General features: G+C 37.3%; 1 protein-coding gene across 4 annotated transcripts in view; it reads left to right on the forward strand.

Moving 5' to 3' along the window:
* TMEM200A (transmembrane protein 200A) overlaps positions 1-21838 on the forward strand; it is an 81349-nt gene extending 59511 nt beyond the window's left edge. For 3 of the 4 annotated variants that reach the window (XM_003255702.3, XM_004087650.2, XM_004087651.3), the window contains one exon: positions 18799-21838. In XM_003255702.3, the coding sequence (XP_003255750.1) occupies positions 18815-20290 (1476 nt within the window). In that variant the 5' untranslated portion in view covers positions 18799-18814 and the 3' untranslated portion in view covers positions 20291-21838. Of the gene's footprint in view, positions 1-15536; positions 17887-18798 lie in introns of those variants that run through there. The other variant, XM_003255703.1, reaches the window with a different exon arrangement.
* The last annotated feature ends 2591 nt before the right edge of the window (positions 21839-24429 follow it).

Genomic DNA, 24429 nt, shown 5'->3' on the forward strand with positions numbered 1-24429 from the left:
TGTGTGTGTGTGTGTGTGCATGTGTACATGTTAAGAACACTTAAGATCTACTCTTAGCAAATTTTAAATATATAACATAGTATTTTTAACTATGTATAGTCCCTTGGTGTACATTACATCTCTAGAACTTACTCATCTTAACATAACTAAGACTTTGTACCCTTTGACCATCTCCCATTCCTCCCTTCACCCCTGGTCACCACCATTCTACTCTCTGCTTCTATGAACTTGATGTTTTTAGATTCCATGTAAGTGAGATCATAGAGTATTTTTCTTTTTGTCTGGCTTATTTCACTTAACATAATGTCTTCCAGATTGACTCATGTTGTCACAAATGGGAAGCTTGCTTTCTTTTTAAAAGCTAAGTAATGTTTTATTGTGTGGGTGTGTGTATATATGTATATATACATGTTTATCACATTTTCTTTATTCATGTGTCACTGGACATTTAGGTTGATTCTATTTATCTTGGCTATTGTGAATAATGCAGCAATGAAAATGGGAATGCAGATATCTCTTCAATGTACTGATAAATACACAGAAGAGAGATTGCTGGATCGTATGGTAGTCCTATTTTTCATTGTTTGAGGAAACTTCATACTTTTTAATAATGGCTGTACTAATGTACATCCCTACCAACAGTGTACAAGGGTTCCCTTTTCTCCATATCCTTGCCAGCCCTTGTTATCTTTTGTCTTTTTGGTAATAACCTTCCTGAAAGGTGTGAGGAGGTATCTCATTATAGTTTAATTTTTTTGAGATGGAGTGTCGCTCTGTTGCCCAAGCTGGATGGTAGTGGTGCAATATCGACTCACTGCAACCTCCGTCTCCTGGGTTCAAGTGATTCTCCTGCATCAGCCTCCCAAGCAGCTGAGACTACAAATGCATGCCACCACACTCAGCTAATTTTTGTATTTTTATTAGAGAGGGGTTTCACCATGTTGGCCAGGCTGGTCTCAAACTCCCTACCTGAAGTGATCCACCTGCCTCGGCCTCCCAAAGTGCTAGGATTACAGGCGTAAGACACCACACACAGCCTTATTGTAGTTTTTCATGTTGCTTTTGAACTGTTGAAATGATCCTAATTATTTCTCCTCGGGATATCATAATACTTGTGTCTTTTATGTATCTTCCTGAATGTTGTTTTAATTGTTACGGACTGCAAATTCCAAAACATGGGAACTGTTTTGTACCCGAAGGCCTCAGAGAGGGTTTCCCATTCAGCATTTAATGCAAGTTGCATATGGTCAAAATAGTGAAGGCATTTGGACCCTTTCAACCAAATATTTAAAAAACTTATATGAGTGTTCTTATTATATTTCTGGTATCTTGCTAATTAGCCAGTTGGCATTTTTGAAATCATTAAAGAGAAGTATTTGTAGAAGATAAGATTAATGTATCTATAATTTTGACGTGGAATTTTATCATTTAGTTGACTAAGCTAGAAATTCATAGTTGTAGCTCTCAAATTGAACTTGGCATAACAACAAAGTAATTAGACTTTTTAGAATAAAGATATACGTGACTTTGAAGAAATGAAAGGCTGTATTTTAAGTGGCCTTCTATTTGGGGTAATACTTAATAGATGAGGAAAATTAAAATTATATTTAGTTAGACCATGGAGTGAGCTCTTTTTCAGATGGCTTATCTGGGTATTTTCTCTGTGTATATCTGTTCTCCATGTACCTCTTGTTACTACAGGGACATTTGTGTTGCTGAGTCAGCAGCTGAATATAGACAGCTGTGTATATTTTGGTATCTATTATTCCAGCCATGTGTACGTGTGAAAAAGTCTCAAATAAATGAGATCGCTTACCACCTTGTCTTTATATTCACTTAACATATTTACTGAACATTTCTTCCTGTCATTAAATGATTTCTTACATTTTAAATGATTACATAGAATTCCTTTATTTGAATACACCCTAATTAGTTGGAAAGTCATTGCTTTAAAATAATTGAAAGAAAAAAACTACATGTTGCCAAATTACCCCCCCAGAAGGGGAGAAAAATATATATACAAATGTTGCTAATAAAAAAACCTTTTGTTAATATTTCCATGTGATACTTTAGGAAGAAAATGAAATTTTAAACCTGCTTAGGTTTGAAAACATCAGTCAGTTTGGGGTGGTAGGGGTCATTTTTTGGTATTCTCTTAGGTTTGGAGACAGATGGTCCAATCTATAGCAATAAAGAGAAAAAACACCAGAAATTATGCCTCCAAACAGTAAGATACATAAGAAACTAAATAGATTAAATGTTGCCACCATTACGTGCTATTTGGAATGTTTGAGCTTGATTTACGCATTAGGTGGTATGTGTTTGTTTTTGCTTCTGTTTTGAGGTATTTGAATACTTCTCACATACAGTTTTGATAATTTTTTATAGAAGTGAGTTCCTATAAAGGTTATAAGTTGAACTCATTTGGTCCTCACCAACAGTTGCAAGTTATCAAAGGCAGGGCACTGTGCTATGCAATTCAGAGACGCATTTGATTTCTTTAAATAACATATTTTTAAAATTTTTTCTTTAGCATATTTTTTCTAACTGCATTCTAAATTCATAAAGTCTTCTTTCTTTCTCATCTGTTTTCTCCAAAAATTTTCAATTATGCTTCCTTCTCCTAATCCTTTTTCTGTTAATTTGTGGTATTATGAAGGAGAAATTGTGTGATCTTTAAGCTAAACAGATCTGAATTTGAAAGCTTTCCTTCTGCTTCCTAGCTGTGTGACATTGAACAAATTACAGACGTTTTCTGAGCCTCAATGAAATGGAGCAATTTTTCCTCCTGCATTTTTCTGAAACTAAATACAATAATATATATTGAGTTGCTAAAAACTAAAATCAGGACTCAATAAATGCTAGTTCTCTTCTCATTTCTAATTTTCAGTCTTTCTTCTCATTTTTCATACTTTCCCCCAAAGTCTCCAGATGAATAATTTAAAACTTCTTGGCAATTCTTTTGGGAAAGATTTAGGATAAAACTTTTTTCTTTCTTTTTTTCTGGAGTTAATCATTATTAAAAAGTCACCATTTAACTAATATTTACTTTGATCTAAGTAAGGCTGTAGACCTTAGTTAACTTTATTTAATTTCAATTTAAATGAGTCCTGAGATCACCTTTTAAGCAGTAGATAGTCCTCAAATTATGGGAAGAAATTGTTATCCCAGGATCACCAAGGATGGGTGAGGGAGCCGTGATGGTGACTGATATCTTCATCAAGTAAAACCTAGAGATGTTACCAGTGAATTCTGTCTTTTGCTTGGGAGTTGCTGATAGAAGGTTATGCTTCTTAAGTCTAAACCCCAGCCAGTCCGAATGCATGCAAATCAATTCATGCTATGCTAGTAGCTGTCTTCCCTTGATTTTCCAGGCTGGGAATTCCTCTCTGCCTCTCTGCTTTTCCTCCTCCTTTCTTTGAAAACAGCTTGAGGGTCACCTTCTTTGTGAAACCTCTCCTGCTCTCTCCCTCCCTCTTACTCCATCCCCAGAGTTCTTTTTCTGGCCTTTCTCTGTGCCCCATGAATACTCCCATCCTTGTGCCTAGTAATACTTGCTCGTCTCCCTGATTCTAGACCCTCAGCCCAGTAAGAGCACAGAGGATGTTGGATTCAGTGACAGATTCTGGTCATGACTCATGGCAGTGCTCAGCAAGTATCTATTGAATATTTCTGCAGAAATCAATGTTAAACATCACAAGAGTTTAAGATAAAAGTCATGGTTCCCTTGGATAAAGGAGCATAGAAGTTTGAAGTTATAATTGGTCTGGATTGAAAACAACATAAGCAGAGCTAAATAAAGTTGATTTGGAGTCTGCTTTCTAATTATACTAAACTAGAAATTTGAACCAATTATCAACATTGTTCTGGAAGAATTAAGAATGCTATTTGATTTACCTCATTACTTGATTTCATTATCTTATTCAGATTTAGGAAGAAAGGAGAGTCCTCTTCATCACTCAAAAAGTAATACAAAAATAATCCAGACACCCCGTACATATATTAAAGCAAAGGATATTGAAGCCTGAGAAAGCTGAGCAATTACTTCAACTCTCTACAGCATTTTCATTTTGAAGACACAGCCAGTTTGGAAGTAATATAGTGGCTGCAAAGATTGTATAGTCAGAACTTGAGTTGGAAGAGCTGCTAAAACAACCACTTACATACCAATTACCTATCCTCTTGGACCTTAGCTCATCTGTCTAAGGGGATATTGATAACTACTTTTCAGGATTGTTACGAGGATTAAGTGAGCCAGTATGTGAATAAGCCAACAAACATTCCATTAATCTCCAAAAGACTACAAATAAATCTATGGTTTTGCATGAAAGTACAGCAAAGCTAAAAAAATAGTGTGTTACAGTAAGTTATGTTTGTCTGTGGATCTGATACCATTGAGGATCAAGAAATGTAAACAAATGCTAATTATTTATTTAGAAAGCATAGACATATCAAAAACTCATAACACTATTAGTATTTGATTTTGATGAAAAAAAATCAAGAAAACTGCGGTTGAAGTAACTTGATTGTAGGGGACTGCTCTCCCTTGTCATAAACTCATTTTAAATAAACCCCAGGGATTCTAATGCTTTGAAGAAAAGTCAAATGTAAATATTCCTTCTGTAGGTTGAGAGTAGACAGGGAAAAGCCTCCAGTGGCGTAACCCTTGAGTGCCAGGGACTGTGGCCTCTCACTACCTCGACCGGCTCCAGCCTTAAGACCTTGATGAAACAGACCCTCGCCCACTGGGATGACTCATGGTCTCTGTAGAAACAGGGCTGTGCAGCACACAAAAGGTGAAACAGGATAAACGGAGGGAGTGGAATGGAGATTTAATTTCGAGGCATGAAAATTAAATAAAATTCAGTCTTGCTTCATCATCTTTATGAGGAGATGAACGTAAATCAGGTTAAAGAGAAGAATCCTTTCTGGAGCCCCAGCTCAGTTTCCCTTCATCACAAGGCTGAAGATCTCTGTCCAGCCTCTGTGGCTGCATGCTTTATGAGAGTAATCATTCTGAAGTCGCAGGATATTCTCAGAAAGAAGCCGTTTCCATCTGTGAATCAAAGTTGTAAGGTTAGAGCAAGCAAAGATCACTGATGAGTTGGCATGAAGGTAGGCAGACAAACACAATGGGGACTGAGTTTTGGGGAAGGAAAGAAAGAAAGCCATGTCCCTTTTGGAGCCCAGGAGGAAGCTGTCAATAAGTCAGGATGACCCAGGTGCAGAGAAAGTTCATCGATGCTGATTAAGGCTTACTTCTCATTTGCTTTACAATGCACAGCATTAGCCTTAAACAGATTCTTCAGTATAAACTTTATAAAGGCAGATAATAATTCTAAATTCATCCTCTATTCTACTTTACACCCAGTAGATTCAGGTGTTGTCCAAGTGGGTAGAATTGTTTTCAGTGTTTCAAGATTATAATGTATCGTAAGTAAGTCTTTCTTTCCTGAACTTCTCATTTAGTCTGGTTGTGATTTTAGCTATTTTCTAGTTGCTCCAGTCCTTCATTTTTGCCTCGAAGGCTACACTCCACCTGTTTTAAATTGGCAAGCGCACCTAATAACTCTAATATGTACGAGATTGGTTTGCCTTTTACGTTCCAGGCTTCAACATCCTTTTTTTGCTCTGTACTTAGAGTTCCAAATTGGAAATGAGATAAAAACAGTACCTGTTCCTTGCATAGGTCAATAATACTGTTACATATAAGTGAGAGTTCTGTTACATATCACCAACAACATTCTGTATGTTTGCCATAAACAGGATCTATTTCTGTTCTAAAAACTCAGAAATATCATGTGAACATTTTTCATTTTAGTGTATATTAATCCTTTTAAATATCTGTATAATATTCCATTATATGGAGGCGGCATGATTGACTTAACCAATTTTCTGTTGCTGAGCATTTAAGTGGATTCCAAGTTGTTGCGATTACTATCGTGCTGCAATGAATATCCTTATACATAGTTTCATGTATTCTTGGGCAAATCTTTTGAAAGGAGAATTCATAGAAGGGAAATTGGCAGTCAGCAGGCAGGGGGTGGCAAAGGGAATGGACATTTCAATTTTTGAAAGTCTTTCTCATGTTACCCTCAAGAAAAGTACCAATTTGTCCTCTCATTGACAGCTTATTAGAACTTCTTCCCTTCTACCTCACCAGTAATGGTCATAATCAATCTTTTTGTCTTTTTTTTTCATTTTTGCCAATTAGTAAGTGAAGTTAATATTTTCACTTTTGAGATTACCTTAGTTTGCATTTCTTTGCTCATTCTTCTTTTCATTTGTTAACAGAACATTTATGTTTTTTTCTTCTGTGAATCAACTATCAAAGTTTTCTACCCACTTTTCTCTTGGCTTGCTATCTCTAACAGGACATTGCAGAGGAAACAAACCATTAAAAAGTGTAGAAGATACTTGAAGCTAAAAATATCTGAGGCATAATTCCAAATTACACTATCCTTGTAGAAAGTGGTAGTATGTATGTATGGTGTTTTTACAAACATGGTTTTATCTTGTTATTGTTATCTTAGGCCTCCCTTGAACTCATTTTTACTGCTAAGCATTCTTTCTGATTTTTGTTATATTCCTGACATCTTAGGCAATTAATCATTCTTCTCAATTTTTTCCTTCAGCTCATATATTCGGTAGATAATTCAGCAATCTCAAAAATCCCAGGCACAAAATTTCTGTCCTTAGATACATGTGTTTTTTCAAAGAAGAGATTGTTTTTAACAAGTAAGGACATTTAAAAAGGTATATGGGAATTCTTATTCATGCTTTCAGATATTTAATATTGTCATTAATCCATAATTTTCTTCCCCAATACAACTTTCTCCTTCTCTTCCTATACTTTATCCTCCACCTTTTCCTTTTTTCTTCTCTTTGCCCTTTCTCTGCCCCTTCATTTCACTTTCTGTTTTACTCTCTAGTAGAGAGCTTTCTCTCTGACAGCCACTCTGAACCAATTAATTTTGTCTTCTAGAATTCTAGGTGAAAACTCTTAATAAAGCAGGCACTGATTGATTGATACTTCAGTGGTGAAACAATAGGTGTGCCCATTAAATTCAGGAGCGAAACCAGGATGTACACCTTCATCCCAGTTGTGTTTACCTTTGCTCTGGAGGCACTAAGTGATACAGTTAGAAAATAGCAATTGTAGGTTTTAAAATTAGGAAAAGGAAGGCAAACAATACTATGTCAAGATGATATAATTGTATTTCTAGAACACCTGAGAGAATGAACTGGAAACTGTTTTTCTTAAACAGCTAGCAAGTTTAGTAAGGTGGTTTAGTACAAAATCAATGCACAAAAATCAGTAGCCTTCCTACATTCAAACAACTACTTGAAGATAGAAATGAGAGTAAAAGAAATATACAATACCATTTGTATTGTATACCAATATACAATAGAAACTCAATGACAAAATACCCAGGAAATAAAAAGTAACAAGAAATGAGAAAGGTCTATATTTAAAAAAAAAACTATGACATAAAACTTATTTTTAGATAAAATGCTACAGCAATGTAACAACACCAATTTTCCCTATATTTATGTATAGATTTAGCATGATTCCATAAAAATTACTAACTGGATTAAAAAAAATCAAATCATAAAGTTCATGTGCAACATAAAATGTGTAAGAACAGACTAGAATCTTTTGACAAAGAAAAATAATGAGGCCAGGAGCAGTGGCTCATGCCTGTAATCCCAGCACTTTGGAAGGCCGAGGTGGGTGGATCACCTGAGGTCAGGAGTTCGAGATCAGCCTGGCCAACATGGTGAAACCCCATCTCTACTAAAAATACAAAAATTAACCAGGCATGGTGGCATGCGCCTGTAATCCCAGCTACTCAGGAGACTGAGGCAGGAGAATCACAGAATGACAACTGTTAATATTGACCCAAATACATACTGGATTTGGTATATAGTACAAATATATGAAATTGATATGTAATGTAGGTAGTATTTCAAACCAAGGGAAGAGAGATTGTTTACCTGTAAACAATAGTTAGATCCCTGCCTGATTCTTACACAAAAAGAAATCCCAGATGCATCAAAAAATTTAAATGCAAGGAATTAAACCATAAAATTACTGGAAAGAAACATGGGAGAATGTTTTAAATATAATCTTAGATTGCAGAAGGTCTTTTTAATGATGACATGAAACCATCCATGAACATACTGATAGGTTTAACCATATACAATTGAAATTTTCTGTATGATAAAAGATACAATCAAATAAGGTAAAAATATAAATTAAACATGCTTCTCACACATATTATAACCAGAAACCTGATTTCCTCAATACGTTAAAAAACGTATATAAATCTGTTCTAGAAAACCAAATGAGAAAACATTCTTCTCTGGATATAGCTATAAGAAATCCAACACCATGCTTACATTGGGGAAGGAGAACCAGAGGCTGAAGCAACTCCCTCTTCATTTTCTACTGCTGGGTTTTTACCATGAGCATGTGGAGTGTCCTACTTTGTTCTGGCTGCTATAACAAAAATATCATAGACTGGATGGCTTATAAACAACAGAAACTTATTTATCACAGTTCTGAAAGCTGGGAAGTCCAAGATACCAGCAGATTCAGTATCTAGTGTGGACCCACTACCTGGTTTATAGATGGTGTCTTCTTACTGTGTCCTCACATGGTAGAAGGGGGAAGGGAGCTCTCTGGGATTCCACTTATATTAATCCCATTCATGGACTCTGCCCTCAGGATCTAATCACCCCCAAAGGCTCTTTCTCCTAATACCACCACCTTGGGGGCTAGGATTTCAACATAGGAATTTTGGAGAGACATATTCAGCCTATAGCAAGTAGTTTCCAAAGAGAAATAGATAAAAGAAAAACAGACTGAGAAATACATTTTAAAAATTGAAAATCTATGTTTTCTTCAATTCATCTTGCTGCCACTAACCTGCACAAGTAGGAGAAGAGAGGGAAAAAGATGAAAACAGAAATAGTCCAGAAATAGTCACAGGCTTCTCCACCATCTTCCTTTTTTTTTTTTTTTCTAATACATTTACCGTTAAGGTTTCCTCCATGGAGTTTCTCTGAAAAACCCCTGTATGTCCCTTAAATGCTAAAAGAATTTTGCATTTACAAGTGGAATAGATCATTCTTTCTGTGAGTGATGGGAAGTTTGGTCTTGCCATTCCCGAGGAAGTCTCCCTTCACACCTGTTTCTGCCTTGCTTTAAGGATGATCCTACTTAGATTTTACTTATGAAAAATATGTAAAATTCTCTAGCAGAAATGATGTAATTTGAACAATTTTCTAATGTTTGTATAGAATTTTAAGAATGCTTTACTATTAATTGAGCTACCATCAATTGGAAAACTTCTTAAGAAATTTAATGTACAGTATATTAGTCTGTAGCTTAAAAGATGGCACAACTCATTGTTCATTTAGATGGTGATTTTATCTTGGTGAGAGATGGCTCCTTATTTAGAAAAGTTAAGAATGTAAGACCTTTAGTAGCCTTAACAATATGGACATGACTGTGTTTCTTGTCAAAGTGTAGACTTATGTATATAAGATATTTAATAGTACATGGAGCAACTAGAATTGAAATTGCCATTGTCTACCACTGCAGGAAAGCCAACAGTGTGTGGGATTTTACAGGTATTTAAAATCACCGGAAATGGTATTAATACTTATTAGAGTCTCACTATTCAATGGTGTCTCCAAAAACATAGCCACTATCATGTAAGTGAAGTTACTATATGTTTTCCAGCAGTGGAGGAGTCTCTGTAAAAAGTCCAATTTGTGATTTTAAATGCTTCAGTTCTTCATCCAGGAATATCTTGGCTAATTTCCTGCATCTTAGTAAATTGGTGACATTTTTAATGATAGTTTCTTTACACCAGTTTCAAGTCGCCTTCCTGTCAGGAAATGCAGAGAATGGGGAGTGTGACAGTGATTGTGTAAGAGCTTGTCCAGATTTGAGGAGTTGGGATGTGGGGTGGAAAGCATATTTCGACTTTGAGGGAAATGGCCTTCTAATTTCTTCTGTTCCTGCAGAAAATACCTCCCGCAGGGTCTCAGCAGGGTGTTTTCTGAGCTCATTATGGATCTGTTACTTGGCCTCCTGGAAACTTCTGTATTCTACGGGCTTCTGGCTTTTAGTCTTTGGAGAGCACTTGTTCTATGTCATTGTTACACAGCTCATAATTGGTGTGGGCCCATATTTTACAGTTTGTCAGGCTGGCAGATTTTGAAGGCATTACTAACAGAACAGGTATAGATTTCCAAGGGCAGTCTTGTCTCTATTCCTAGCATTTTCTGCAGGCTCAAGATGTACTTGACCATAAAGTAATATTTTACATTTAATGACTTGAATATCATTTTGCAAATTTTCTAAACATTTTGTATTTCCTTTTAGTTCCAGCATTCAAGTGAATGTAGAACTATACTGAATATTGAGAAATAATTCTCCCCAAGGTAGAACAGCAAAGATCTTCAGAATGTGTCCATAAAATCATAGCTTAAATTTGCCACAGAATTAACATTTTGCAGATTTCACATTCTATCACCCTTATGGCATCTTCTCTACTCCCCATATGCCCAGGCACCATATTCCTCTCCATTTTCAGTTAGTTTTATGCTCGGGTGTCCCAGTGGAAACAGAATAGTCCTTGCAGAATTGATCAGATTACTCATGCATTCGATCCAATTGCATCACAAAGATAACTAAAAACATCAGATGAACGGGTTTAGGTTTTCCTACCTTGTTTTTCTTATTGCTTTTATGTTTGTCACAAGACAAGTCTCGAAATCTGAAGAAATAGAATGAATTTAAAAGAAAGGCATGCTTTATTCTTTCTATATCTCCCAACTGTCTTTCTTACATAAATTCAACTGTTCTTTTTAACTTCCAAATTGTTAATGCTTTTGCCACTAAAACATACAGATTCCATTCAGATAGTTTTTGACTCTTAAGTCTCAGAACAAACTTGCAGTCATAACTACCTCTCCATGGACAGAAAGTCATCATTAATTACTTAACTTAGTATATTTTTAATTTGCCTAGCAGAGCAGTAAAAGAATAATGTGAGCTATGAAGAGTTAGTAATAGCTATTGTTTGAGAACTTCTTACAATCAACACAAAAGTAAGCATTATATACGTAACTTATCTTTGAAAATTCATTGTAGTGAGACCTAGCTGATATCACTAATATCACTCACTTAGACCTTAATTGCCAGAACTGAACTGTGCTTTGCATTCATTATCCTCTCTTCACAACAATCCTACAGGTACTGTTACTATACCCATTTTACAAATGAAGGAACTGGGGCTCCAAGAGGTTGATTCATTGTTCAAATGTGGTTATTAAGTATTAAGGGCTGTGTAGGGATTCAAGCCTGCTAGGTCTTCTGCCTCAAGTGCACCATATACTGTATATCAAAGAAGGCTTTGCCATTTTATAGATGGAGGAACTGAGATAAGAAAAGCCACTTGCATGGCCATCAAATGAGGAAGCAAAGACATGGGCCTCTGTCTCTCTGATTCCAGTGTCCACATGGAAAACAATTATGCTACACGCTAAAAGATGATTTTTTTTTTTTTTTTTTTTTTTTTAGACGGAGTTTCGCTCTTGTTGCCCATGCTGGAGTGCAGTGGCAAGATCTCGGCTCACTGCAATCTCCACCTCTCAGGTTCAAGCGATTCTCCTGCCTCAGCCTCCCGAGTAGCTGGGATTACAGATGCCCACCATCACGCCCAACTAATTTTTTGTATCTTTAGTAGAGACAGGGTTTCACAGTGTTGGCCAGGCTGGTCTTGAACTCCTGACCTCAGGTGATCTGCCTGCCTCGGCCTCCCAAAGTTTTGGGATTACAGGCGTGAACCACCATGCCCAGCCAAAAATGATTTTTATTCTATTTTTACTTTTTAAACTTTATGTGATTGAACTCTTAGTCACCCATATGAATTTTCTTTTTTCAATTCTGGTAAAGATATAGATTAAAAATCCTATTCTAAAAGTTTGAAATGTCTCAACTGGGAAGAAAGTCATAAAATTGTTCTAGCTTGAACAGAAAATATTTCCATCTGTCACATTTGTGGATACCACATGGGGTTTTTATATAATGTTTTTGTTTGGTACTCAAGGCATAGATTAATTTTTACTTCCTTTGGGCAGACAGCCTCACATTCTGGTGAATTTTTAAACCTCCAGATAAAGATAAAAATTCAAACATATAAATAAGACAGTATCAAATATATTTAAAATAATAGTCACACTTCAACTGGGAAGATGATTAAAAATCAGAGGGCAGGGACCCTTATGAAATAGTCAGGAACAAGAATGAATTAGAATCTATCTGCATGGCATACCCTCATTTATGTGCCAAGCCTTCGTTAACTGCCACCACTTCTTGGAAGCCTGTCCTGACTCCTTCAGATAGTATGGAAGAGCATTCTCCAATGCTCCTGTAGCTCCATCATAGCAATTATTTTATTTTAAATGTTTATTTCTACTGTTTTCCTACTGGACTCCATACTCCTTGAAATCAGGGACAAAGTTTTATTAACTTTGTGTCCCTAGCGCCTAGAACATTTCAACCATACTCAAACCTTCATCAACTCAGTTCACAGTCAACAGATACTCACTGAGCATAGTATATGCCAGGCACTCTGCCAAGGCACTGGGACAGCATGAAAAAACAACAGAAAAGGGAATATATAAACAAGAATGAACACTGGACTGGGAGTCTGAAAACTTGTATTCCAGTTCTATTCTGTCTGCTAATTCAGTGTTTGATCTTCAGTAACATTCCTGGCCTTTAGACGGCTAAAAGGAATGTCTGGATCCAAAGATGTCTAAGGTCTCTCAGCTCTGGAAGTCTATGTAATTATCATTATCAAATATAATTGAACCATGTCTAATGTATTATAGGCTCACAGTGTGGTCAGAATAGTGTGCCAGTGTGGTTAGAAGACGTAAATATATAGGCATAAACTTCTGTGAGTGTGAGAATACTAAAAACTGGTATGGATTAGTGCCATAAAAAGCAAATACCAGAATGTGCTTAAGCTTGTAAAAAGGGTAAAGGACAGCAATAAGGCTTTTAAGATTAGTATGAGAACAAAAATAGGAGAGGTAAGCCTGAAGATTAGAACGGACGGTATGTGGTGTAGTATTACACATGACTCACAAAGCAGAAATCTTCTCGTCAAGAAGAGCTTTTGTCTGCAAAGGCAAATGGTTCAAAGGGAAGTGAACCCAAGAGAGGCAAGCAGACAGTGGGCTTGAGTGCAGGCAAGAGTACGTCTGTCTGTAGTGAGAAAGGTGGAAAATAAGATTTTCTACAGATGATCTCCAAGACCCACAGTGAATCTCAGTTTTATGTAAGATGGGAAAGGCCTGGAGATAGCCCAACAGTATCCTAGTTCGCAAAGTAAAGAAGGTGTGTTTTGTGAATTTCAAGCTGGTAATCTTGATGTCTATTGCTTAGCAAAATTGTGGCTGGTTTATGAGCACTGGGAATGAAAAAAAAAAGATGATCAATATGTAGCCAAAAGTTAGCCCAAACTAATTTTGTATTTTTGGTTGTCTGCAGAGTATATACATATTTGTCTGTTTTTTTTTTTTTCTTTAAATTAAGAGACAAGGTCTTAATATGTTGCCCAGGATGGTCTCGAATTCTGGGCTTAAGCAATTCACTTGCCTTAGCCTTCCGAAGTTGATAGGATTACAGATGTGAGCCATCACACCCAGCCCATATTTGTCTTTTAACTTGGCCTTTGACAAAATCATGGTCTCTTTTTGAAGAATATGGAAACATTAAGTGTGGCTGGCCTTCTAGTTAGATTTATTTATAACCAGTTAAATGACGTCATCAAAATGATCGTTGCTGATCAATACAGTCTCAGGCCAGGAAACATATTTTGAGCCCAGTGTCTACTTCAATGCCAGGTGTCCATTTTTATTGCAATTACATGAATATCTAAACAAATTAACAGTGTCTACCTAGAAAGAGGTCTCTAGTGGAATATCACAGAGCTTTCTTTGCTCTATACTTTCTTCAATTTCCAACACTTGGGTGAAGCTTTGGAAGTCAGATTTATAATATTTGCAAATGAACACAAACTGAGAGGGACAACATGATTTTGGAAGCCAGGCTTAGGATCCAAAGAGACTGATAAGCAGAAATTCTGTTCCCAAGTTAACAAAATGAAATTCACTGTAGTAAAATCCTTCACTTGAATCTTTGAGGGGATAAGTCCCGGCCCTGCCCTGTCAGGCATGGTAGAGAGCAAAGAGGAGGATGTGGAGGTAGAGAGTGGTCTCCTTTGAGTCTGCATCTTCATACACTGAAGGGGTATGGACAGGTGCAAGAGGCCAGATACCCAAGGTGAGGCCTTCAAATTTATGTACTCCCCATGGCTTTTCACAGGCAATCACTGAGATTTGAAAAATGGGAGTTGATTGGTCCACAGGCCTAGTTTTAAAGGCAGAGCAGCATTCTTTAGCATTTGGTATTATGGAAACAGGAATCAGAATAAGAAAAAAGAAAACCTCAAATGAAAGCAAATCTGGAGGCCACTCCCCGTCTCAAATGGGAGGCTCTGGGCTAACCTCCTAGCTGTGTGACTCTAGGTAAGTTACCTAAGCTCTCTTAGCCTCAGTAACCTGAAAAATAGATATTACAATTATTACTCCTCCAGAATTGTGAGAACAAATGTTTTTGTACTAAAGCACTTAGAACAGTGCCTGACCCTAAGCAGTATGGGTTGTTATTACTATTATTGTTAAAACTTAGAAAAGTATGGCCTGTTACAATGAGGCGACTAGTTAACAGGATTCTTACATTTCCCATGCCTTAGAAAAACTTACAAAAAAAAAAAAAAACAGTCATAAAAGTGTAGGATGGAGGGCATGTAGCTTTGCAGCATGGACCAAAAAAAAAAAAGGTAGATTTAGGCTGTTTTTGCATATACTGAACACTTTGTACCAATTGGCATTACAGTTTGAAGATGCAGAGCCTGTAGATTCACTCACTCTAGATTTTATAGTTTCACTAGGCTTTGTTTTTTCTTTATCTCTTTTTTTTTTCTTTCAGAGAGATAGGCTCTTGCTCTATCACCCAAGCTGAAGTACAGTGGCATGATCATAACTCACTGCAGCCTCCAGCTCCTGGGCTCAATTAATCCTCCTGCCTCAGCCTCCTGAGTAGCTGAGACTACAGGCATCTGCCACCATCCCTGGCTAACTTGCTAAAAAAAATGTTTTGTAGAGATGGAGTCTTGCTATGTTGCCAGTGCTGGTCTTGAACTGCTGGCCACAAGTGACACTAAAGCCTCGGCCTCCCAAAGCGCTGGAGTTACAGGTGTGAGCCACTGCACCCAGCCTTCACTAGGCTCCTTATTGTGCAACTGCCTTTAGCATCCCCATGCCATTTTCCAGTATTGGTCCCTAATTCCTGCTTTCATCTACGAGTTCAGATTAATTTTTTCTAAAATAACAACAGCAGTATTTATGTCTTACTCCAACTCCATGGCAGATGTGTGTAAATTGCAAGCATTTAGGAATAGCATTTGCCAATTCCCAAGACTTGGCTGTCCCTCTCTCTCCGGCCTTACTTACCTAGCTGACCTCCTGTAGTACTGAGTTGTGTGCTGGCCAAGTTCCTATTCGTGGCCTGCTTTATTTCACTTGACCTTCCTTGAAATGCTGCTAACCTAACTTTTGACTGTGATCTATGTGCTATCTCCTGTGCGAAGCCTAATGAAAGGTCCTTCTCTAATGGAAACTTTCATTCTAGGAGTTACCTCATTCTGTTTTATGTGGATCTGTTAGCTCCTTCATTAGGTTTCAAGCTGTTTGAAACAGTGATTGAATTTGCTCACCTTTGCTTTCCTCTCAGGGTCTACATTGGGTCCCTGAGTGATAATAGAGCCTTCTGCAGTATTGAATTGCTTTAAACAGAATTAAAAGACATTGGCACCAAATGTGATTTTGCTAATCCTTGGAAGTCTTGGTTCCTCTGTCTGGGCTTGACCAGGGTAGAATGGCTGAAGAAAATGTGATTCCCCCACCCATTATATTCTTTATTTGTCAACTACTCTAGAAGTTTTTGCCTCTTTTTGTTTCTATCCATTTTCATACTTTTAAGCTACCCTTGCTTTTTCTTCCTGTCCAACCTTTCTTCACATGCTCACATGCAAGCCCAGTCATCCATCTCTCTTCTTCACCTTTCTGTCCTCATATATTTTTCTTAAAATATCTTTTCTCATCTAACCTCCTTTCCTCTATCAGCCGCCTGAGCAGAAAATGGTAGTGCTAATGTTTTAAAAAGTGGGGGAGGACTGGAAATCTGTATGGAATGTAATTCACTTTTATTGCTTTTAAATTAAATGAAAGGCTTTTGCCCTTGTTTCCATTCTACTCAGAAGGATTTCAGACTAAATCCTTAAGCCTGCCATATGGAAATAACTGGGCTAGATGGCTGCTATCTAATCTAAGCATTTAATTCAAACATTTGAAATGGTTTTTGCTTCAAGAAAACATAGGTTGACATTAAGCTTTATTTTAGCAAAGGTTTGGGAAAGGTTCTAATCTGTAGTATGTACACTTTGATAAATTTCATAGACTAGAGCAACAGATTACAATTTAGTTTGTTCTTCCAACATAAAACTATTTTAATCCTAGTTATAATTTCACTGAAGGCTGGATTTACTCACTGGCTTGTTAAAACTGTAGATACCAACCACAACCCTGTTATTTAAACACAATTCAGAAATCATAAATAGAAATTCAAAAGGAGAGCTCAATGCTGCAAGATGAGATTTGATGCCCTGAAGAAACTCTCTCTGAAATTTGCCAAAGACCTTGTGGAACTTAAAATATCTTCTTGTTTCCTACCAGCTAGATATGGTAGCTTGATAACTATTTATTATGAATCAAGATAGATATTTTACTCATTCAGAAAATGTTGCTTTTTGTTTTGATATTAATCTTGTTTGTTCATATTTTTAACTAGGAAAGTTAGTACAGTAATATGGTGGTCATCCAACAGACCACAAGAAGAAAATTTATCCTTCATTCAGCATTTTAGCAAATATTTCTTGAACACTAGCCATGTGCAAGGTATTACAGTGAATGTTTCTGCTAATAAAAATATGAATTAAATTTGATGTTTGATCATAAGAAGTAGAAGAACTGTGATACTATAATATTACAAGTGCCATAGAAAACTTGCTATTATAAAATGCTTTAAGGAGTTAATGCTTGCACAGGGTGCAGTGGGTCAGCTAGAGAAGGCTTTATAAAGAAAGTGGAATATGAGCTTTGATGCCTAGCCAGATGTGGGTGTGTGAAGAACAGGGCAGGGCAGTGGGGAGTGGGTGGATTCTGGACAGCTGAAACATTGTTCACAAAATCTCAGAAATGGTACAAAATGGAATATGAATGAGAAATACAGAACATTTGTTAGGTTTTATTTTTATGCAAATTAAAGAGAAGAGTTACAGACAAAGTCAATGGGTCTAGAATTTCAGCTAAAACTTTGGTAGGTAGTGGAGAATATTTTATCATTATTCTGCTCTTTAAACAACTTCAGAGATGATTGATCTGCACTAATCTTGATTGTAAAGGAAGAGAAATTGTTTGGAAGGCCAGTTAGGGGGTTATCATATGGTCTAGTAAAAGTTAATAAGATCTGCACAAGGCTGGGAAGAGTAGGATTAGAACAGAGGGGTGGAATTAAAGGACATCGTATATTGGAAATTTCTAGGATTTAGAACCTGATTGGAAGAGGAAGAAGAAAGGGAGGAGTTAAAAATAACTGTAAAGAGCCAAATCTGAGAACTGACCCTGCTAAAAAAGTCAGACAAGTCAAGTGGTACAGCTGGTGTGTGCTAGAAGGTAAGTTCAGCTTTACTAGCAGTACATGAATGTGTGTATGTTCCCTAATGGGCAGTGGAAAGTGTGAAATTGAAACTCAGGATATGACCTGAAATATAGACTTGGGACTCATTAGCATCAAGGAAATAGTGAAGATTTAGGAACAGATATGAATGCCAAGGGACAGTATGGAAGAGAAGATGGCCAAAGACAAGACTCTAGGGAGAAGTTCTACTTTTAGGTGAGTCTGTTGAAATAGTCAGTGAGGTCAGAGTAGAAGTAGGAGAACTTAACATCATAAAAGACTGGGGAAGAGAGAGTGTGGAGAAAGGAGGGGCAGTAATATCCATGGAAGTAGAGAGGTAAGGAAGATGAAAATTGAGGGGGAAATTAAATTTGGCAGCTAAGAATTCATTGACGACTTTCACAAGAGAGGTCTTAGAACCATGAATTGCTGGAATGTATCCTCTTTGTCAGTCTGGAGTGTTTGATTTTGACCTATTAAGTATCCTCGATTTGTCCAATGATTTAAAACAGCACAGATAACTCTGTGTGTGTGTGTGCATGTGTGAGAGAGAGAGAGAGAGAGAGAGAAGAGAGAGAAAGAGTGAGCATCAGTCTTGTGACCAGGGGAATGTTAATAAGTGATAACATTATTTAAATATTCCTTGAGCTCACATTTCATCAATAACAGAAATGTAACTGAAAAAATAATAGAAATATTTACTTAGCCAAAAAGGAAAACTCTGGAAATTTAGTCAATAAATAAAATTTGTACCCAAACTGTCAATTAAAAAAATATTCTGCACCATTTAATCACATGAAACTGCAACAGCAACAAAAATTCTGTATAAACAGTTGTTTAATTGAATTGATGCTCATACCCCAGGAACATATTTACATCATCTTTTTCCTTTTTTTTTTTTTCTTCAGAATAAAAGGCCAAGCTATGATAGCAACTGGTGGAGTGATAACTGGCCTGGCTGCCTTGAAAAGGCAAGACTCTGCCAGATCACAGCAGCATGTCAACCTCAGCCCGTCTCCTGCTACCCAAGAGAAGAAGCCCATCAGGCGCCGGCCCCGGGCAGATGTTGTGGTTGTTCGTGGCAAAATCCGGCTTTATTCCCCATCTGGTTTTTTTCTTATTTTAGGAGTGCTCATCTCCATTATAGGAATTGCCATGGCCGTTCTTGGATATTGGCCCCAAAAAGAACATTTTATTGATGCTGAAACAACACTGTCAACAAATGAAACTCAGGTCATTCGGAATGAAGGCGGTGTGGTGGTTCGCTTCTTTGAGCAGCATTTGCATTCTGATAAGATGAAAATGCTTGGCCCATTCACCATGGGGATTGGCATTTTCATTTTCATTTGTGCTAATGCCATTCTTCATGAAAACCGTGACAAAGAGACCAAAATCATACACATGAGGGATATCTATTCCACAGTCATTGACATTCACACGCTAAGAATCAAGGAGCAAAGGCAAATGAATGGCATGTACACTGGTTTGATGGGAGAAACAGAAGTAAAACAGAATGGGAGCTCCTGTGCCTCGAGATTGGCAGCAAATACAATCGCCTCTTTCTCGGGTTTTCGGAGCAGTTTTCGAATGGACAGCTCCGTAGAGGAGGATGAACTTATGTTAAATGAAAGTAAGAGTTCTGGGCATCTTATGCCCCCTTTGCTCTCTGACAGCTCTGCGTCTGTCTTTGGCCTCTATCCACCTCCTTCCAAGACAACTGATGATAAGATCAGCGGCTCTAAGAAATGTGAAACCAAGTCAATTGTATCATCGTCCATCAGTGCTTTTACATTGCCTGTGATCAAACTTAATAACTGTGTTATTGATGAGCCCAGTATAGATAACATCACTGAAGATGCTGACAACCTCAAAAGTAGGTCAAGGAATTTGTCAATGGATTCCCTTGTGGTTCCTTTGCCCAACAACAGTGAATCCTTCCAGCCCGTCAGCACAGTGCTACCAAGGAATAATTCCATTGGGGAGTCGTTGTCGAGTCAATACAAGTCATCTATGGCTCTTGGACCTGGGGCTGGACAGCTCTTGTCTCCTGGGGCTGCCAGAAGACAGTTTGGGTCCAATACATCCTTGCATTTGCTCTCGTCACACTCAAAGTCCTTAGACTTAGACCGGGGTCCCTCCACTCTAACTGTTCAGGCAGAACAACGGAAACATCCAAGTTGGCCTAGGTTGGATCGGAACAACAGCAAGGGATATATGAAACTAGAGAACAAAGAGGACCCGATGGATAGGTTGCTTGTGCCCCAAGTTGCCATCAAAAAAGACTTTACCAATAAGGAGAAGCTTCTTATGATTTCAAGATCTCACAATAATTTGAGTTTTGAACATGATGAGTTTTTGAGTAACAACCTAAAGCGGGGAACTTCTGAAACAAGGTTTTAATGTTAAAAGAATATATCAATCATTTTACAAGGGTTTATATTTTAAAACGATTTTCACTGGTGTTTCCTTCTTAAAGTATTGGCTGTAAGCCTTTTTAATCAAGTGGTTTATAGTGTATTAGAATTGGCTGCTTAGTTCTGTAATGAAGATGGTTGTATGTTTGGGTTACTTGTGACTGCAGTACTCTATGTTATCACATATGATTTTATTTTTCTCTTCCTTTGAAAGCATGATCTTTTATTAATATGAATACAAAATACTTGCATCCAAATTAAAGCTTATTTTCTTTACTTTTAAGTTCTTTGATTTCCCTATTCATAAAATGAAGTGTCCAGTATGGAAAACATAGGGTACCAAAGTGTGGCCCAGGAGTACAAATTCAGTCCCAATACTCAGTACGTATTATAGATGACTATGAGTGCAAACCTTAGGATGTGATTTTCTGAATAATTAATTGTAGGATTTGGTTAAATTATTTAAAATGAAAAAGATCTAGTTTCAATGTGAGCTCAATAATGTTAATTGGTTAAGTAAGTTCATTGTGAATCTTGAGTTTTAGATAGGTAGTATTTTTTTTCAATATCACTTCTGTTTTTAGTGATATTATATCAAGAAACAACGTATTCAAGAGCCATGGCTGACAGTGCCAGATAAACTTAGGGATAAACATCAAAATGCAATTAATTATAGTTGCTATAACTTCAGATATTCAGAATCAAAATTTATTTGCAAGCTGACTTGATAAAATAAATGAACCAATATAATTTGTAGAAATGCTATCCTGAAATAATTATATACATGAAGACAGTGTTGACTAATGAATGAAGATAGATTAGTTAGTTAGCATTAACTAGTATATAGTCTCAGTACCTTGTTTTAGCCATCTGTTACCTTCCAATAGCACCTCATTCCCACATTCTATTTTCCCCCAGTATTCTTTAGATCCTGGTATTTGGAAAACAATCAATCAGCTAACCTTGACATTTCTTTTTACCTTCATATGCCACTATCTCGGTAGTTCAAAACAATTTAGTTCTTGATAAATTGCCTTGAAGTTTACTTTGTGCTGGAAAGCCTTATGATAACTCCAAAGACTTTCTGACGGTATAATACGTGTTGTTTGTTTAGGATTGTGTTTCTTAGTTACTGAAGATAATAAATATTAAAATGGATGTTTTCATCAGAAAATTTTCATGTTTTCCTTTAAGGTAACATAATTGTAAGAATTGTTTAATAAAATACTCAGGAAATTCAAAAGGTTTCTCCCAATACCTAAACATTTCTGAACATCAGTATTGCAGTTGTGGAAGAGCAGAAGTATGATACATTTGTTTGTGTTGCTCCCCAAAATTCCACCCTGAGTTTGCATCACAAACTTCCCTCAATTGAGGCAGTTTTATTTGTTAGAACATTAAGCCTGTGTATTGTAATGGAGTGGGCTCAATATTTTACTATAAAGCATTTAATAAACTTCTGTTATTAGTAGAAGTTTGTGTTCTTCACACCTTTGCTATTGCTTTTTAAATAAAATGTACATTTCTGCTTAAAGTACTGTTTTTCACACTTTCAGATATATTCTACTGAGGTCACTTGATACCCTAGTACATGTACTGAGTATCTCCGCTTTTAAATTTTGCTTCTATTTGGTTAAACAGCTAGGTTTATCCACCTATTTAATTAGACTGTTTTTAAATTTTGTTATCTTGGGATCGTTTTCACTTAAAGTTTCATTGACTCTCAGGAAAATAACCAAATACAGCAAATGTCAGTGGTACTCAGATTTGAAAACAGTGGCTCTCAACACCCCTGATGTGACAGATGACTGAAGCCATATAATTTGTTCAGTTCATCCCTGAAAGAGCTCTAGAAATTTGAAGAGGATTAAACAGCATGGGTCTTAGATGATCCAAATAAAGGAATTGGGGGCTTAAAGTAGTGGTTCCTGCTCAATCTTCTCTTCATCAAAAAGCCTGAGTTTTTTACTTATCAAGCAAATCAACTTTGTTAAATTATAAGTAATTTTCTCATTTTAAATTAATGAAAGACATAGATTAATTAAAGTTTCAGATTCATATGAGATAGCTGGTGTCACCACATTGGTATAATTCTACCTAAAAGCAATGAAACCTGGAATTCTAGTTAGACCATATTTTGTGCATTTCCTTTGGGCTTTTATGAATATTGAAAATTATTTCAAAAATACACCTGCCATATTAGATTAGAACTGCATTCTAGATGCCTTGTTTAATCTTAATCACCTTAATTGCCTTTTTAAATCTCGAAATATGGGTATTCTGAGGGGCAGGGGTTTGGGACTTCAGCATATGAATTTCAGGGGGACACAATTCAGCCCGTAACTTGGGGTGTGGAAAGGTGAGTAAGGGTTCTTAGTCTAGAGTAGGTGAGAAGAGTGCAATATGCCCTTAATGACATTGCCACCCTGGCTATGTAGCCTTAAGCCAGTCACTTAATCCCTCCATTTCAATTATTTTCTTAATGTCATGGCTTTGAATTACTCACCCGTGAAGTGAGATGAGTAAGAACAGAAACTATCAAGTTCTTTCTAACTTTAAAGGTCCAGGGTTCTTGATGCCCTCAGATGAAGATCTACTGCCTGTCCCTGTCTCTTTGTAGCAGATTACTTCTCAAAGCATGAGGGCAGGACTTCCAGGAGAGCAGAGCAGTGGGAGGCGTGGATGGTAGAGCCAGAAGACCCGGCATCCATCAGCTGTGAAGCTTTCAGGCTTAAATACATGTTTCCATCTGTATAATCTTCAAAGAAACAATAGCAATATAAGTAAAAAGAAAAACATTGTTTAGCACAAGTTTGTATCACAATGGATATTATAGTAGCTCTTGACAATTTACTAAAGACAAATTTTGAGTTACTTGTTTAGCAGTTCAAATTTAGCTTTTTTTTTTTTTTTTTTTTTTTGAGACAGAGTTTTGCTCTTGTCGCCCAGGCTGGAGTACAATGGCGCGATCTCAGCTCACTGCAACCTCCTCTTCCCAGGTTTAAGCAATTCTCCTGCCTCAGCCTCCTGAGTAACTGGGATTACAGAAGCCCACCACCACGCCAAGCTAATTTTTTGTATTTTTAGTAGAGATGTGGTTTCACCATGTTGACCAGGCTGCTCTCGAACTCCTACCTCAGGTGATCCACCCACCTCGGCCTCCCAAAGTGCTGGGATTACAGGCATGAGCCACTGCGCCCGGCCCCACATTTAGCTCTTAAATTCACCACAGATAACTAAAGAAGACATTTATGCAGCCAAAAACCACATGCAAAAATGCTCATCATCACTGGCCATCAGAGAAATGCAAATCAAAACCACAGTGAGATACCATCTCATACCAGTTAGAATGACCATCATTAAAAAGTCAGGAAACGCCGGGCGCAGTGGCTCACGCTTGTGATCCCAGCACTTTGGGAGGCCGAGGCGGGTGGATCACGAGGTCAGGAGATCGAGACCACGGTGAAACCCCGTCTCTACTAAAAAATACAAAAAATTAGCCGGGCGCGGTGGCGGGCGCCTGTAGTCCCAGCTACTCAGAGAGGCTGAGGCAGGAGAATGGCGTGAACCCGGGAGGCAGAGCTTGCAGTGAGCCGAGATTGCACCACTGCACTCCAGCCTGGGCGACAGAGCGAGACTCCGTCTCAAAAAAAAAAAAAAAAAAAAAAAAAAAAAAGTCAGGAAACAACAGGTGCTGGAGAGGATGTGGAGAAAAAGGAACACTTTTACACTGTTGGTGGGACTGTAAACTAGTTCAACCATTGTGGAAGTCAGTGTGGCGATTCCTCAGGGATCTAGAACTAGAAATACCATTTGACCCAGCCATCCCATTACTGGGTATATACCCAAAGGACTGTAAATCGTGCTGCTATAAAGACACATGCACACGTATGTTTATTGCGGCACTATTCACAATAGCAAAGAGTTGGAACCAACCCAAATGTCCAACAACGATAGACTGGATTAAGAAAATGTGGCACATATACACCATGGAATACTATGCAGCCATAAAAAAGGATGAGTTCATGTCCTTTTCAGGGACATGGATGAAGCTGGAAACCATCATTCTCAGCAAACTAACACAGGAACAGAAAACCAAACACTGCACGTTCTCACTCATAAGTG

Source organism: Nomascus leucogenys, chromosome 3 (genome assembly GCF_006542625.1).
Source record: "Nomascus leucogenys isolate Asia chromosome 3, Asia_NLE_v1, whole genome shotgun sequence".
Classification (NCBI taxonomy): Eukaryota; Metazoa; Chordata; class Mammalia; order Primates; family Hylobatidae; genus Nomascus; species Nomascus leucogenys.